Raw genomic sequence first — 15,869 nt, 5'->3', positions numbered from 1 at the left:
TGCTGCTGCTGCTCCGCTTGGCTCGTCATAATCACACCCTTTTCGCCAATGTTTACTTTAATAATGTCGCGGAAAATTTTTATTTTCAATTTTTCACAAGTCAATGGAGTTTAACCAGCCACCGGAGCCAAGGCAGCACACGGTGCCACAGTGGGAATCAATGGGCTGTGAAATTATATTATTTGCACAGAGATATAGAGGGATTTTCATGAATATATAGGGGTTTTTCGGACTATTAAGGGTTTTATTTTGTTTTATAATCTTAAGTGATTTAGGGGATTTTTTATTTAATAACTAAGATTTTATGGGAAAAGGCTTTATTTATTTTACAAAATTATAGAGCTCATTTTTAAATTAATTTCATAACATTTATTTGAAGTAAATGGTGAAGGAAACAATTAAAGAATATTTATTGTGACTTTTAATATATTTTGAGGCAGAATATTAAGCAAATTGAATGATTTTATATAAATACATAGATTAATTTGAAGAAAACCCATGGTTGTTAACTAGGAAATTAAGGAAATTCAATTTATTAGTATCCTACCCTAAAATTCCCTCAAGACCCTTTGACTATTTAATGAAAAAGCATAAATCTTATGCAGCTTCAGATCACCAGATATCACTTCCATTTCCCTTTCAGTGATTTATCTCAAAAACCCATTTCCTTCACAATAAATAACTTGACAACTCAAGGCTCAAAAAATCCATTTCCCTTTTCAATTAAAAATTCAACAACAAAATCCATTTAGTAAAATGTTTCAAGCCCACAAAGTGAATTTAATTTATAAAATATAAATCTTTTAACAAGGGTTGTTGTTATGCCAAGTCACTTGCCTTTAAAAATTGAAAATTCCATTTCATTTGCAATTAAGAATTCCACAAATCCGAATTCAATTTCGAAGAATCGTTCCATTAAGATTTCATAGAAATGTTTTCCACTGTTTTAGCCCCACGACAATGGCCATACAATATAGTCCGCATATATATACAAATATATATATATGTATATATGTATGGATTCATACATATGTGCCAGGTCTTTATATTATTTTCCCATGTGTGGCCATGCCTGTGTTTGTGCTGGAATAAAAAATAAAGAAAAATATTTTTGCTCTAGCGCTTGGCACGTGACGCGGCAGTTCGAGTTGTGTTGTTGGGCTGCTGTTCACAGAGATTGTTCCCGGAACCTTTAACCCCCCCACCCCAGGGGGGGCCTGGCAGTGCCACCACAACCCTGACAACCCCCTTTCCCACGCTCATGTTTTGTGTGACAAGTTGGCTTTTTGCTGGGGCTTGTTGTTGTCGCTTGTTGTTATACTATTTCTTCTCCCCATCTTTTCTTTTCTTTTCCTATTTTTTTTTTTTTTTTCAACAAATTGGTTATTTTATTGAATTACTCAAGCAGCAGGAGGCAACCCCACCAACGAGTCCCCCGCAACTGTCGTCTGGGCTGCGTGATTATATTGGCCTAAACAGGCGCTTTTCGAGGGCTGTGGAGGGGCGGTGCTGCAGGGGAAAGTCACAAGTCGCGACTTTAAGGACGTTGCCTTTGCGTGTCTCTGGCTTTACACTGAACTTAAAAAAGTATATACATTTTGTAACGTTTTTAAATGGAAAATTGTGATTGTAAAAATTTAAATTTAAATTTTAGAACATTTTTAAGTTAGTTATTAGTGATTAATACTAAAAACATCAGAGTGAATTCTTGCTTTAAGGTAATGAAATTAAATTATTAAAAGAAAATATGATTGTATTTAGAAAACTTACCTAAAAAATAAAATAATTTTAAAATTTTAAGGTATTTATTATTTTATTATGTAGTCCAAAGGGCTACAAGGAGCTTTCTTGGCATTTATGCACTTATCCTAATCTATAATTCCCAACTGGTTTTAGCTGCAAACTAGAGATAACCAAGCTAAGTTCTGTGGGCTATAATTTATCGGATACGAATGAGGATACTGGGCAAGTCCTTCAGCATAAGCTTTTTCTTTGACCTAAATATACATTTTATTCCTTATATTTTCATTTGTTTTTCAATACCTTTTTTATGTATATATTACTCTTTAATATTTCCATTTCTCTGCGTGTATTCTTTCCACTCATACGTGTGTGTGTGTCTGTATGTGACTTAAGTAGTTTCGCCGCGTATAATAAATTTTCTAGTTTAAACTCATTTATTGCCCTCGCGTTGGAAAGGATGAAAGAATGGATTGCGGGGTTAGCTGTGGTGCTCCTAACAAGCACCGCCTCCCCAGCTCCACCCAGCGGATGCCATATAATGGCCATTTGTTGTATAATTTTCACATTGTTTAGTGTCCTGGAGTTGCCGAGAGAGAAGTAACTTCCGCTTCTCTCGAGCGCACACACAGTTACCTCCTTGAGAGGAGGTTTTTATTTATGATATATAGATTACTCAGTGAAGTTGCTTAGGCGACGGCCAAAGTGCTTTTTTGTCGAGGGGCTAAGGCATATTTACCCCACTTCTGGAGGAGAACTCTCACCGGATCGGGCGTGTGGGGGTTAATTACGCTTGAAAATTATAGGCCATGGGGAAAATGTCTTAATACGGCACGGAATTAAATTGGAAATACAAGTGAAAGAGGGCGGCGGAGGTGCGGCTTAACCCCATAATGGCTTACAATCAATTTTGAGATCTTGGATAAGCTAATTGGAGCGAAAGTACTTGGTGTTACTCTGGAAAGGGAATATTTTAAGGGAGTTATTGGAGAGAATTTATTATTATCGATTAATCAATTTCTTATAAATGAAAGAAATGAAGAAAATAATATTCCCCAAAGAATATTTATAAAAATAAATCAACTATAAATAACAAGAACCCCCACGACACGTGTTCAGAAGGTTAAGCATTGGGCGCATTTCGGTTTCCGACTGATAGAAATCAATCGCCTCCCACTCACTCACACTCACTCACTCACCTGGCCAACTAATTGGCACACGTGTCTACTGCTGCTGCTCGGCGAACATCTAATCAAGTAATCAGGCAGGCAGGCAGAGGCAGTCCAGGGCCAGGTACCTTCCCTGCTAATTGCATCATTACTCACAGCTAATAAGCTGAAACTTTGCCTCACGGCGCCACTTTTGGTCATTGCCTACTTTTTGGGGTTGCTATTATGGCAGGGATCACCTTGGCAAATTACCTGGCTGACCACAAAAACCGGCTTCAATTGGGTTTAGGTTTGGTCAAATCAAATACCTGGGGATTTCTAACATTAACACAGGTGTGGGAACTTTTTTTGGAGACTTGGGTTTAGTGAGAAAAAATGAGGTTTGTTTTAATTTAAATCATTATTATAAAGACTTAAAATTGAGCACATTTAAGATGTATAATTCAATTTTAAGTTAATAATTTCAAGACCCTTAGGGCAAACAAACTTTCCTTGAAATTTTTCCCCGATAAAAGCTAATAAAAGTATTTTAAGAAATTTATAAAAAACTCAAGATTATCATTGACAAATTGTGTAAAATATTCCATGTGTCCAAACTTTGTGCTTTACTCCGCTTGCTTTTTTTTCTCGATTGCGAGTATGTATTCTTAGCATTACAAGGATGTGCAGGAATCTCTATTTGTGATACGGCCCCCACACCCTAAAACTTAATTTCCTGGCGCAAATATCAACAAGGTCGCTTCAAGTCGAGTCGCTTCGAGTGAGTTGCGTCTTCGCCTTCTTCCTCCCAGATGAAGCGCTCTAATGAAATTACAAGGCAGTAGTGGTGGCTGTGCCGGAAGTAGGGGGCCAGGGAGCACAGAGCTGAGGGCTTTTTGCAATGGAATGGAAGCGAATGCTCCATGCGGAGTCCGCACAAGACCCTGTAAGCCAAAGTGGCAGTGGGAAGTCAACTAAAACTAAGCTCATTTAATGCGTTGCATAAGCGACAAGCGCGCGGCGGCAAACACTCACAAACACGGGCCGAGACATACCAACAGACATACCTACAGGCAGACAGCTAGACAGACAGACATACAAATAAACAAACAAACAGACAGAATGCACCTACAAACCGGAAACAGGCGACAAGAAGAGGAACGCGATGAAGGGAAACACACAAAAACTGGAGAGAAAGGATTCTGTTTGGAGACCGAAGGTGGGAATACACTTTTGGAAGACTTAAAATCTAGGAAAGATTTTGAAAAATAAATAAGAAAGAAAAGAACTAAAATTTATAGTTAGTTAGCCGGCAAATTATGTGTGTTTTTCCAGTATTTTACTTCTTAGAAAACTTAACTTTTCTTGATATTTACTTGTTAATACATCTAGTTTACTCTTAATAAAGAGTATATACAACACGCTCTCGAGCATTGCCGGCACTTTTTGCACTTTTACGTTTATCCTGAGGATAATTTAACACCCCATACAAATGCAAACAAATGAGCGCAGCCAAGCCCTCTAACAAATACACGTATATAGTAAACGTGTGAAAAAAACAACATTTATTTACTTGCAAGTAATACCCCGGTAATGGGTTTTTAAAACAAATCCGCTGCGGGCCTGTAAATGAACTCGCTTCTCTCCTGCTCCCTCCTCTCCTCTGTGTGGCAATTAAATTTCAAATATCAACACAGAAAAGTAAGAGAGTGGGTAAGTGTCATTATATAGTTAATTAAACAAACATTTTGTGCAGATAAAACGCTTTAATTAATGCTCTTACAGCACTCGAATAGCCTAGCAGAAGTTGGCATTAAATCCTTCTCCTTTCTCACCTGTCTCTCACCTGGAAAAGTATGCAGCGTTGGAATTCTTTTCGTGCCTGCATGTGTGTGTTGTGTTGTGTGTCATTTGAGGCCGTGTGATGTGGGTCGTTTTGGGCCACTCGATGGGTTTGTTGTTATCAGGTTTAAAGGGGGAATTATATGCATATTAAAATAATACTGCAGGAGAGAAGCCATTAAAAATAATCAGCTGGGACATTAATCAAAAGTAATTATATGGCCACAGTGTCCACAGAAAGGTGAAGCTTTTATTACCACAAGGTCAATCAACTTTAATTTGGTCAAGTGGTTGGCATTAAATTCAGGGAAAAATAATTATGAAAAGGATATTTACAGGGAACTTTATAAGGGAAAATGTATTTATTTGTGGTTTAATTTTTTTTTTTTTTTTTTTTTTAATGTTTAATAATATTCCAACATAATTTTTAAGAGTTTCTTTTTGTTAAAGATATTATGAAAAGGATATAAAATGGATCTTTAAAGGGGAAAATGTATTTATTTGAGGCTTAATATATTTTTGAATTAATTAAATGAATGTTTAATAATTTCCAAAGTTATTTTTAGTACTTTTTTTATGTTTAAATCATTAATTTCTAATAAAATCTCAAAAACTTGACCTTTAAATAATTTCTATAACCCCTAACCTACTTTATATTCCCCGGACATCTCCCCAGGTCATCACTCTTTCGACTCTCCAGTTTTCCAACTTAATTTTCCTTCTTGAAAAGACCCCCCTCTTTTCTTTACTTTTGTTGTTCGTGTATATATTTTGTCCTCGAGCTGTCGCTGGGCGTGCGATTTTTCAATATCCGGACGGCGGGAACATAAATGACCACTTTGATGGGCTTGCTGGCTACAGAATCCTCTGGCCTTCACTCCAAAAATGGAGACCCCATGTCGGGTGACACATGGTCTCGTGTTGACGCGCCATAAAATATGCAATGCATGCAGTGTGTCAGCGTTTTAACCCCCCAACCACTTCGTGTGGCCCCACCTGCTTTTATTTTAACCCCACCTGCAGTCTGCCTGCCTGCCTGCCTGCCAGTCAACTCCCATAACTCAGCGGGAGAGGGGGAAGACAGGGAAGGAGGCGGTACGGCGGAAGGCCAAAAGTCATTTCGTTTTTTGTCAGGCCCATCGCACAAAACTATCAATAATATGCCACACCCACAGGCAAACCATCGTTCCACACACACACACACACACCCACACAACACACAGTTGGGGTTAAGATAATAGTTATTGTTGGCCAGAGATTGTTTGTTTAACCTTTCTTAAGATTTTGATGAGGTGAAATAAGAGAAAGAGGGTGTGAAGATGGGAAATGGTTTATTTTATGACTGAAATTGTATATTAACCTTTTTTGTAAAATATTTAGAATTAATTTAAAGTGATCTGAAAACTTATAAAATATTTAGACTCATTTTAAAGTAATTCGAAAACCATAGATAATTTTTTTAGGAAGTTAAAAATCACTAAAAAAGCGGTACAAAAAAAGGAATAATTTTTGTTATAAAATAATTAGCAAGTAAACCTTTTTATTATATATATTTTATTTATATTTTTTAGTGATTTAAAACCTTAAGTTTTAGTTTATTTAGATATTTCAAACCCTTAATATTTCTGTATTTTTATTCAAAAGGTTTTAAATTATTGTATACCATTTTCTGTAATTTTAGGAATATATAAAATATATTCCCTAAATTCACATTTTTTACACATTTTCCCATATTTTCTCTGAACCTTATTATCTATGATAAAAATGCCTAAATGAAACTCTAACATTTTCTTAAAATAAACTTAATTATCTTTAAAAAGTATACAAGTTTTTCCTTAACTTCCCTGATTTTAAGCCCTATTTTTCCCACCAAAATTGTCCTTACATTCCACGTAACTGTTTCGGCCCGCTGGAGCTTCACATTCAGACATTCAGAAATATATAAACTGTTTTGCTTTATGACTTTTATATGCAGCCGAACAACGGGGGCAGTTGCAAATATTTTTAATATGCTTCGGCGAATGTGGCCGCCGCCGCCGCTGAACAACAAAACATAACAAAATGTTTAAAAAGAAAAATTCGACCGGGGCAATGGAGCAGCCATTGGGTTTTTTTACGTCCCGTTTCAGGTTTTTACGTGTGCCTGTCCTGGCCCTCTTAAATGGTGGAAACACCGCTTGGCATATTGAATAAAGTGGACAACCAGCAATATTTTCGGGGGAAAAAGGGATTGCTGGAGGTGGGTTTTTGGTTTTTAGGGTTTTCGGTTTTCGGTTTGCGGGGGTTGAGCTTTTGGTTTTTGGCATTGGCCTGGGGTTTTGTTTAGCTTTAAAATCCACTAAATGGCCGGCGAACAGGATGTGCTGGATGCAGGATGCAGGATGCTGGTACGCAGTGTACGCAGCAGGATATACCCGAAACCAAAACCGACATTTGGTCCCCGCATATGCATATGCATTCCCACACATAAGAGAGAAAGGGGAGAAATGCACAGAGACAGACATGAAATTCAATCAATTGGAAATTCCATATCAGTGAAAATATTTTAATATTTATGCAAAATATTTACGCAGAAGGGAGAGGACAAGGACTGTGTGTGGTGCATATATATATATATAGCGTAGAGCGTTTAGCAGGTTTACCCAGCGAAAATAATAATATTGAAATTGATTTTATTCATAAGAACGTTGAATATTTATGCAGCCCATGCTCAATGTAATTATTGCATTGGTTCTGTTTTGCAAATGCTGCTGGGGTTATGTAAATGAAAATGAATTACGTATAATGGTAACTACGGGCAAAGGTAAATATATTAATAAATGTGGAAATAAAGGCTTCTGGATTTATGCTTTCGACTAAAGCCATTCTAAGCCTTATCTCGGTTTCAACTCACGTTCTCAGTTGGCATTGCCTTTATTTTTGTCACCCATTCTCTCTTCTATGGCAAACAGCTTTTGACAGCCGGATGTCAAATGCAGCTCTGCAGCTGCCTTGGGATCCTGCCTGGTAACCTGCTAGGATTTCCTCTTGCGTCTCTTTTTCCGACACACACAAACACACACACACAAATATTCTCAATGAATGTCACATTTGACAAGCGCTCGCTGTCTTTCGTTCGCCATGTTTGTTTCCGCTTTGACAGTTATGGCGCGTAGCTGTTTCACAGTGTTGGTGATACCAATAATCTAATGGGGACAAGGATCATTGTAAGAATAAGTGCAAATAGACAAGGGACTTTGATAAATGAAGGAAATAAGTAAGGAAATGTTAGAAGGAGTTTGATTTCCCTTTTTTTTTTATATATATATTAAACTAGAGTTATGTTTCTTATGTCCTCTTAGGGCTGGAAAAAAATATATAAATCGATACTGCATTGCTAGAAATCGATCAATAATTATCGGTAAAAAAAAGAGAAATTAGTTTTTCAAAAATATTTTATCGACTAAATCAATATTTTAAATTCTAAATTTTAAGATATTTAAAAATTTCGATATTTAAAATTTTAAGATATTTTCGATATTATAAAATTCGATTTTTTTCGATATTTAATATCGGGTTCTTTATCAAAATATAAATTTCTTATAAAATCGGATATTTAAATGGCAAACTTTCCGATAAATCCAATATTTTAACATTGAATGCAATATTTCTCGATATATTTCGATATATTTTTCTATCGACATACATATTTTATAAATTTTTCCCTCTTCCAGATACAAAATCGAAGTGGCTGGCAAAAGCCTACCCGTCCTCACCAATCTCGACAAGGGTCGCTATGGAGTGATTGTGTTCGAGAACCTGGACAAGTACCTCAACATGGACAAGTGGAATCGCGAGCTGCTGGACAAGTACTGTCGCGAGTATTCCGTGGGAATTGTGGGCTTTGTCAGTCCCAGCGAGGAGACCCTGGTGGGTGCCCAACTCCGGGACTTTCCGCTCTTCGTCAACACGAATCTGAGGTTAAGGGACGCCAGTTTGAATCCCAGTTCATCTGTGCTCCGGCTAACCAGAGCGGGTGAGACCGCCTGGGGAGCTCTGCCCGGCGATGATTGGGCAGTGTTCCAGCATAATCACAGTACCTATGAGCCGGTGGAGTGGGCTCAGCGGAATACCCAGGAATATCCAGCGGATAGTGTGGGTCAAGTGCAGCTTCCACTGACCACAGTCCTCCAGGATCGTGGACATTTGGATGGCATCCAAAGAGTGCTCTTTGGCAGCAGTCTGAGATTCTGGCTGCACAGGTTAGTGTTCCTGGATGCCCTCAGTTACCTGAGTCATGGACAGCTGAGTTTGAATCTAGAGCGAATGATACTGGTGGATATAGATGATATATTTGTGGGGGAGAAGGGCACGCGGCTGAGACCTGATGATGTGAGAGCACTGATAGCCACGCAGAAGAATATAGCAGCCATGGTGCCAGGCTTTCGCTTCAATCTGGGCTTCTCCGGCAAGTACTATCACCATGGAACGCGGGAGGAGAATCTGGGCGATGACTTTCTGCTGCAGAATGTCCAGGAGTTCAACTGGTTCTCGCACATGTGGAAGCACCAGCAGCCGCATCTCTACGACAACCTGACGCTCCTCATGGCGGAGATGCAGCTGAACTATGCTTTCGCCTTGGATCATAATATACCCACGGATTCGGGTTACTCCATATCGCCGCATCATTCGGGTGTGTATCCCGCCCACGAGCTGCTCTACCTGGCCTGGAAGAAGGTGTGGAACGTGAAGGTGACCTCCACGGAGGAGTATCCTCACCTGAGACCAGCTCGCCTCAGGCGGGGCTTCATCCATCGGGATATTATGGTGTTGCCCAGGCAAACCTGTGGCCTGTTCACACACACCATGTACATAGATCGTTATCCGGGGGGCCGGGACAAGCTGGACGAGTCCATCCAGGGCGGCGAGCTCTTCCAGACGATTGTCTACAATCCGATCAACATCTTTATGACGCACATGTCCAACTATGGGTCGGATCGGTTGGCCCTGTACACATTCCAGTCGGTGATCAAGTTCCTGCAGTGCTGGACCAACCTCAAGTTGGCCTCGGCGCCGCCCATTCAGCTGGCCGAGATGTACTTCCGCCTGCATCCGGAGGAGGTGGACCCCGTCTGGGGCAATCCCTGTGACGATGTGCGGCACAAGAAGATCTGGTCGAAGACCAAAAACTGTGACTCGCTGCCCAAGTTCCTGGTAATTGGCCCCCAAAAGACGGGCACCACCGCCCTCTACACATTCCTCTCGATGCACGGCAGCGTGGCGAGCAATATCGATAGTCGGGATACCTTCGAGGAGGTGCAGTTCTTCAATGGCAACAACTACTATAGGGGCTTGGACTGGTACATGGACTTTTTCCCTTCGGAGGTGCTGCCCAATACGAGTTCCCCGATGCCCACGCAGCTGGGATCGCCGAGGTTTATGTTCGAGAAGAGTGCCACGTACTTTGATGGGGAGGCGGTGCCCAAGAGGACGCATGCGTTGCTGCCGCACGCCAAGATCGTCACGATTCTGATATCGCCAGCGAAGAGGGCCTACTCCTGGTATCAGCATCAGAGGGCTCATGGCGATATGATAGCTAATAACTATAGTTTCTATCAGGTAAGATTGTATAAAGTTTTGTAGAAATAGTTATATATCTGGTTTTTAAATATTTCTTATTTAAAATCACAGAAAAAGCTGCATAAAAGTAGGCAATGGTTTATTTTAGTCTAGATATCCCATGCACAAATATTTGTAACATACTTTTAGATAGATATTTAAACGATTTCACACTTGTAATTCCTTCTCAACTTTAAGAAATCTTTAATAATCCTAGAATTAATTTTCCCAACTCCCAACAATTTCTCAATACTCCAAATAAACTCGAGAACAAAACTATAATTAACTTCGCCTCATTGGCTACTATAGAAACATCTAGAAAAGTCCTCCTCTCTGGTGATTGATATCCATTTTGTATCAACTCGAGCGAATAGAAATTCCCCAAATTGCTATTTCTTTTATCTCCACTCTCCTGGGGGGACGAAATGAAAAGAAACATTTAAGCAAACAAGAAAATTCATTTGGGTTCACCTCAAAAGCGAATCGAGAAAAACAAAACAAGAGCAACAAGAAGTGAAGTGAAATGAAATGAAGGAAAATTCTGTTTTAATTCGAGCAACGTGTGTGTGTGTGGGGACTGCAGTTCGTTGCGGCAAGTAGGCAAATCGCTTCCTTTTTTGATCCTTTTTGGCACATTCCATTTGAATTCCATGCCGGAAAATTTCTATTTGCACCCTGTCCGGGTCGTCGCTTGTCCCCACAACTAACACATGTACGAATGCCTCAGATTACTCCGGCAGTTTGCTACGACATGTGTCCTGGGCTGGGTCCGGGCCAAGGCACTCAAAATTTGTTGGCGCCCCAGCTAGTACTTGTAGCAAAAAAGCGACAGCTTGTACACTAGGAGAAAAGGGTGGAGAGTCTTTAGAGAAGTTAGAGAAGGAATTTAAAGGAAAGCAAGAAGAGCTCAAAGACAGCAGGAATCTCTGTTCTACTTTACCTCTTTATAAAAAATATATTTCATAGGAAAGTCCTTTAAGAAACACTATTTTTTAAAGAATTTTTAAGTGTTGAGTTTACTTATACTTAGGTAAATTATTTACCTTTTTTTAAATATTTAATTTAAGAGTAATCCTCTAAATTTCTTTCAGTTTCCCAAGTGCTAAACACACGCCCCCTTTTAACCCATTGAAATAACTCTGATTTTAACGCACACTTTCCTCTTGTGTTTCTCTCTCCCTCAACCACACACTTGGACGACAGGTCATAACGGCAGGTGACTCCGCACCCAGGTCGCTAAAGGATCTGCGAAATCGTTGCCTAAATCCCGGGAAGTACGCCCAGCATTTGGAGCACTGGCTGGCCTACTATCCCGCCCAGCAGCTGCACATCATCGATGGCGAGCAGTTGCGCCTCAATCCCATCGATGTGATGAACGAGCTGCAGCGCTTCCTGAAAATCCAGCCGCTGCTCGATTATTCAAATCACCTGCGCTACGATGTGAAGAAGGGCTTCTACTGCCAGGCCGTCAGCGAGAAGCGCAATAAATGCCTTGGCAAGTCCAAGGGTCGCCAGTATCCGACGATGGATGAGCGCAGTGCCAAGATGTTGCAGCGGTGAGTAAAATCGAAAAATTCGTGAGGAAAAGCTCTGGTGGGGTGTGAACAAATAGGAAAAGAGGAAAATAGCAGGGGTATAGGTGAAGTTTTTGATGCTCTTTTTTAGGATATCACTAGTTTCTAGATTTCAATTGGTTCTATTAAAGATTTTCCTTTAACTTTCCCCTTTAGAGCCAAAAAAAAAAAATCTGGAAAATACTTTATCCCCTATAAATTCAAGTCAAATCCCATAAGTTAGAAGCTTTATCTTGTTCTCCATATAAAAAGGTTGACATGTACTTCGATAGCATTAAATTAGGCAAATAAATCCCATTTAAAAAGAGCCGAGACACAGGTACGAGGCTACACTAACCAAAATCTAGTGAAGCTGACCAAGAATTTATAGCTTCCAAAATCTCTTACTCAAAGGGTATTAACAAAAAAGGAAAACCGAAATCATGAAACCCCCACAAAGGTGGGAAAATTGTGAAAAGTTCGAGCCATCACTCGTGGGGCCGTCGTGGCTGTGAGTGATTTGGGGAAGGACAGGCCAAAGGGGAGCAGGTGGCGGCGGCGGTGGAGAGGCTTCTGCTTTGAGTGAAGGATTAATGAACATATGTGGCGCTGCAGCAGGTGTGGGGACAACTACTCCTTGTCTTTGTTTTTTTTTTTTTGTATTTTTTCCTGGCCGAGAATGGGAATGTGCCACTTTGCGGCCGCTAAAAGTGCACTTCGCTGTACTGCGATTTCGTCGGTATGCCAGCTGTTGTCAGTTGACAAGGGAAACGATTTGCCGGCGAGGAGGAGTACTTTCTAGGCCAACAACCACACGAAAAGGGAAATGGCTGTAGGATGTCGAGGTGGCAGTGGATGTGGCTGTGGAAGCGGAGATGGACAGATGGACTACTTTGTGAGGCATTCAACTGGAGTAAATGGGAAATATATCAGTGGGGAAGGAGTTTTGGCCAAATAAAAGTGGCCATAAGCTGGGGAAATTTGTTTCCTGCCGAGATTCCATTCGAAAAGTGCAAATATGTCAGCGAGACGGAGATGTGGGTAACATAAAAAATAGAGCGAGCTGTAGAAAGGTGATTCCTGCTAAGTGGAAAGTTTATTAGGGATTTAAAGGACTCAAAGTTGAAGCGGGGGAAGCTTTCTTGCAGGTCTCTAGAGGCATTACAGGTGTCTTTTATGGGTTTTTATTAATGGATGTCTTGTGGTCTTCTGTGTTTTATTTTAAGGACTAGGAAAATGTCTTAAAAATGTGTCTAAAGTTATGCTATTACTTGTTACAAAGTAGTTTGTATTTTCTACCCTTTTCTTTTTTTTATTGCATACTTTTAGACATATTTTAAAGCTATTTCAAACCTCTATAAATGTTTACAGCAAAGATAAATAAATAATATTTATTTAAAATTAAAACAATCTATACAAAATCAACTTAAAATCCGCTTTTCATTATAAAGATGATACCTTTCAACTTTAGCAAATCCCCACAAAAAGATAATAATAACTTCCAAAGCTCCCTCACTTCCAGATTAATATAAAAACAATCTCAAAAGATATATGTAGAGACAGAAAAGTATTCCTCGAATACGTAGTTGAAGTTGAAATAAAATATTCAAAAACTTGGCTAACAAAGCTGAAGCTGAAGCGCCGCGCGATAAGTCCCCTTTTCGTCGTCGATCTGCATATTTGTTCTGTCTGAGGCAGAATCCGCGGAATTTGAAATTCTAATTGCACTTCGTCTCTCTCTCTCTGTACTGCCTGCATTTTACTGATGGAACGTTTTCTTTCTTTATTCTCTCGCTTGCAGCTACTATCTGAATCACAATACGGCGCTGGTGAAGCTGCTCAAAAAGCTGGGGTCGCGGCCGATACCGCAGTGGCTCAAAGACGACCTGTCCACGGGCACGTGATAGCAACTCATCAGCGGCGGCGGAGCAGGACCAGGTGGTGGAGGTGGCTCTGGTGGCGGCATTAAGTATCGCAAATTGCGGGCAAAACTCAGGAAACAGTTGCGTTGGCTGCATCTGGCGGCCGAGAGCGCTGAAAAGGCTCAGTCACAACGTCGGCGAAGGCGTCACAACTGACAGGACGACGAAGTGGAAGTGGAAATATTTAACATGAGGAAAAAATGTACTCGTTGTTGTTCTGAGATCTTAGTTTGATGGATTTTGTGCAATCGGAATTGATGAGGCAGGAAAATTTAATGAACAAGATACGGTTTTTAGAGTTTATCTATGATTAAACAAGAATTTTGAGGGTCTAAGAGACTCAATCCATGTAAATATGTTTATTTGAAGTAAAAGAATGTTTTTTTGTCTTAAAGGATTTTTAAAATATTTTATTTACATTTAAATTCTCTTCCAAAATCGAATAATTTTTAAATCAAAACCTCAAGTATACGTGTTGATTAAATTACAAAACTAAGAAATTTGTATATTTCAAATCTGTAAAAATTTAAAAATAATGTTTTGCACGTTTTTGTATTTTAATGAGCTATTTTTTATAATTATTTTTAATTATGAATATTTATTTAAAAAACCTACCTATTTCCCTTACATTTCCCAAACGTATTAAACCACAAAAATCAATTTACTTTTTAAAATAAACCCTTAAAAATGTATAAATTAACAATAATGTAAAACCCTATCAATTCCGATTGCCCTTAATGAAATCAAATATTAAAATCAGAACGAAAACGAGCGAGTGCAGAGCAGCTATAGAAAAAAAAGGATAGATTAAGGAGGGTAAAAAATAACATAATTAGTCGCTTTAAAGTTTAAACATATATGCATAAATCTTTCGTTTTGTTGCTATTGCAGCTAATTAATGTCACTGCAGTTGTCACTGCAAGAGTTGTACAGTTAAGAGTGTGTGCGAGTGTTGTGTAAATAGCAGCGTGTGTGTGTGCCTGTGTTTTGCGCATTATAAATTATCATAAATAATATCATGAGGCATCATGAATAAATGCATAAATGCGCTTTGTTAGTTGTTTAATGTTCATCAGTTGCTAATGGCCAGTTGAGCGCCTAATTATCCATAATCCGGAGCACTTTCGTTATTACCTCAGACACACCGAATTCAGCCTACTCTCTAAGTCTAAGCTCCCTCTCTCTAAGTCCATGCCAAAACTGTGAGATCTTTTGTAGCCAGCAGCTAAGTTAACCAAGGCTAAGCATACATCTGTACTAACTACGTGTTAATATATCTGACTAGCGACTAAGCGTAGGGCTGCTCTCTAACCCTAAGTGTACCATAGATGTGTTTTAGCCTAAGTCCAGCGTTTGTGTAAAGCTCTAGTTGTAGTCCTAAGCGCAGCGCCTAAGCAAAGCTCTATTGTATAGTTGGATATATGCGTAACCCTACGGAGGACTAGTTCAAGTTTAGATTCGTAATGCGACAATAATAAAAGCGAAAAATTATTGCAAGTGTAAAGTGGTGTTGTGTTTATTTTTGGAAAGTTTAATATATATTAAATGGAATTTTTAGAGGGTGATAATTGTAGCAGAAAACCAATAGAGTAAGCCAAATTAAGGGGGTCTTCTCATTGGGCAGTTGTTTCCGCTGAAAACCTAAGAGATCGGAAAATCCCAGGAAAAAACGCGCTTTCGTGGCGTCTAGGCACACTCGATCGCGAAACCCTCAGATCGCCCGATCTGGCACTTTTGGTCGCAGGATCAGTTTTTTCAGTTTTTTTCTCCCAGTGTAAAGTAAGCAGTTTGCAAGCAGTTCAAACAAGCAGTTCGCAAGCAGTTCGGCCAAGCAGTTCAATGTGAACTCCAAAGTAGCGCCCCTGCCGGAATCCTGAATAGGTGGCGCCCAGTGGTAAGTAGCCAGTGTTGCCAGAAAGTAATCCCAGGTGTGACCGCTTAGCTATATTCGGGACAAAATAAAGCCAGATTTATCTGAAAACTAAACACATTTAAATTTTATTTTTAAAATTCTATTACATTTTTAAGATTAATTTTCTCTCATTCCGTAATTTTTTTCGTCATAT

General features: G+C 39.4%; 1 protein-coding gene across 1 annotated transcript in view; it reads left to right on the top strand.

Moving 5' to 3' along the window:
• sfl (N-deacetylase and N-sulfotransferase sfl) overlaps positions 1 to 15,307 on the top strand; it is a 65,596-nt gene extending 50,289 nt beyond the window's left edge. Inside the window, exons 5-7 of the mRNA XM_017173315.3 lie at positions 8,444 to 10,328; positions 11,532 to 11,884; positions 13,683 to 15,307. Of these exons, the coding sequence (XP_017028804.1) occupies positions 8,444 to 10,328; positions 11,532 to 11,884; positions 13,683 to 13,785 (2,341 nt within the window). The 3' untranslated portion in view covers positions 13,786 to 15,307. The remainder of the gene's footprint in view (positions 1 to 8,443; positions 10,329 to 11,531; positions 11,885 to 13,682) is intronic.
• The last annotated feature ends 562 nt before the right edge of the window (positions 15,308 to 15,869 follow it).

Source organism: Drosophila kikkawai, chromosome 3L (assembly GCF_030179895.1).
Source record: "Drosophila kikkawai strain 14028-0561.14 chromosome 3L, DkikHiC1v2, whole genome shotgun sequence".
NCBI classification, from domain to species: Eukaryota; Metazoa; Arthropoda; class Insecta; order Diptera; family Drosophilidae; genus Drosophila; species Drosophila kikkawai.
The sequence above is the reverse complement of the archived record's forward strand: the minus strand, read 5'-3'. Positions and strand labels throughout refer to the sequence as shown.